Source organism: Nematolebias whitei, chromosome 16, assembly GCF_014905685.2.
Source record: "Nematolebias whitei isolate Nwh7 chromosome 16, NemWhi1, whole genome shotgun sequence".
NCBI classification, from domain to species: Eukaryota; Metazoa; Chordata; class Actinopteri; order Cyprinodontiformes; family Rivulidae; genus Nematolebias; species Nematolebias whitei.
Window position 1 is genome coordinate 42,084,730 of NC_056513.1, and position 1,254 is coordinate 42,085,983.

Below are 1,254 nucleotides of genomic sequence, written 5' to 3' on the forward strand. Positions count from 1 at the left end.
CTGAACCCAGCAGGCAGACTCGGACTCTGCTCACCTGTTTTTGCCCGAGTTTGTCCAGATGGAGGAAACTGCGATCCGGTGTGGTGCCTTTTGGACTAGACCCGTCTTGGGTCTGAGAAGCTGCACCCAGGCAGTCGAGGTTCTGCCTTCGCCTCTCTTACTGCAGGAGGAGAGACGAAGATCTCAGCTCCAAAAGAACCACACAGCACCCAGGTTCAGTCCCTCCTACTCACCAGTCTGCTCTGGGTGGACGTCTGGGGAGGATGCCGAGTCAGAGGACGAACTCTGGTTCGCCCCGGTACACCACCCACATCGCCGCCAAAAGGGAAAGAGAAGACGCAATCGGAACCGGTCCGCTGCTCTTCCACCCACATCACCTGTATTTCCAGCTCCTCGCATTCAGCCCGGCGAGGCTGAGTTTTTTGGTTCCGCCCCCTCCTGGTCCCAGCCTCCAGCCTGCTCTCCTCAGCCAGAACCTGCGAAACGGGAGAATTTCGCAGGGGGGGGGAGCAGTCATCCCCCGGTTCGTCTGTGGAGTGGACGAAGGGGGGCCAGCCCGGGGAGCGTGTTGGGCAATCGCTTCCTGCTCCTCTTGAGGATAACCAAATCCCTGAGCTGCCTTCTGTAGAGGACCAGGTGGCTCATCTTCTCATCAAAGGCTCTATAATGATTCTCAGAATAACTCCAAGAAACAGAGTTACAAATAGAAGACGCCTGGTGGACCAACTCTTAGATATATTCCTCTCACAGCCTGACCTGCTCAGCACATCGGTTCATCAGGTGATCTTTCAATTTTCCATGAAACTAAGAGCTGAACTCGATCCCGTTTTTTTCTCGTCACACACTGAAGAGCCTGCAGCCAGCCCAGAGCCTGCAGCCAGCCCAGAGCCTGCAGCCAGCCCAGAGCCTGCAGCCAGCCCAGAGCCTGTAGCAGCCAGACCAGAACCTGCTGCAGTACCAGAACCCGTAGCAGCCAGCCCAAACCAAGATCCAGCCCCAGACAATCCAGTCGCAGAAGAGTTCCTCACAGCTGCAGCCCCTGTGGTCGCTCCCATGCCTACCACAGTCCCTGTAGTTTTTCCATCTCCTGCAGCCTCTGTATCATCCACGCTATGTGAGGACACAACCTGTCCTGAGCCCATAGACCCAGACGCATCTTCTCCTGATCATGTTGCTGCACACAGCCCCCGTGGTTGATCCCTTACCACTCCTGCCTGCTCAGCCGTGGGAGTCCAGGTGGACTCTGCTCCTGCC

At 57.0% G+C, this 1,254-nt stretch overlaps 1 protein-coding gene across 1 annotated transcript in view; it reads right to left on the reverse strand.

The window, feature by feature from the left end:
- Nucleotides 1-215: 215 nt before the first annotated feature.
- The window catches only part of LOC119422530 (neuroblast differentiation-associated protein AHNAK-like), a 12,701-nt gene continuing 11,662 nt past the window's right edge, over nt 216-1,254 (reverse strand). The window contains exon 2 of the mRNA XM_037689907.1: nt 216-476. Within this exon, the coding sequence (XP_037545835.1) occupies nt 216-476 (261 nt within the window). The remainder of the gene's footprint in view (nt 477-1,254) is intronic.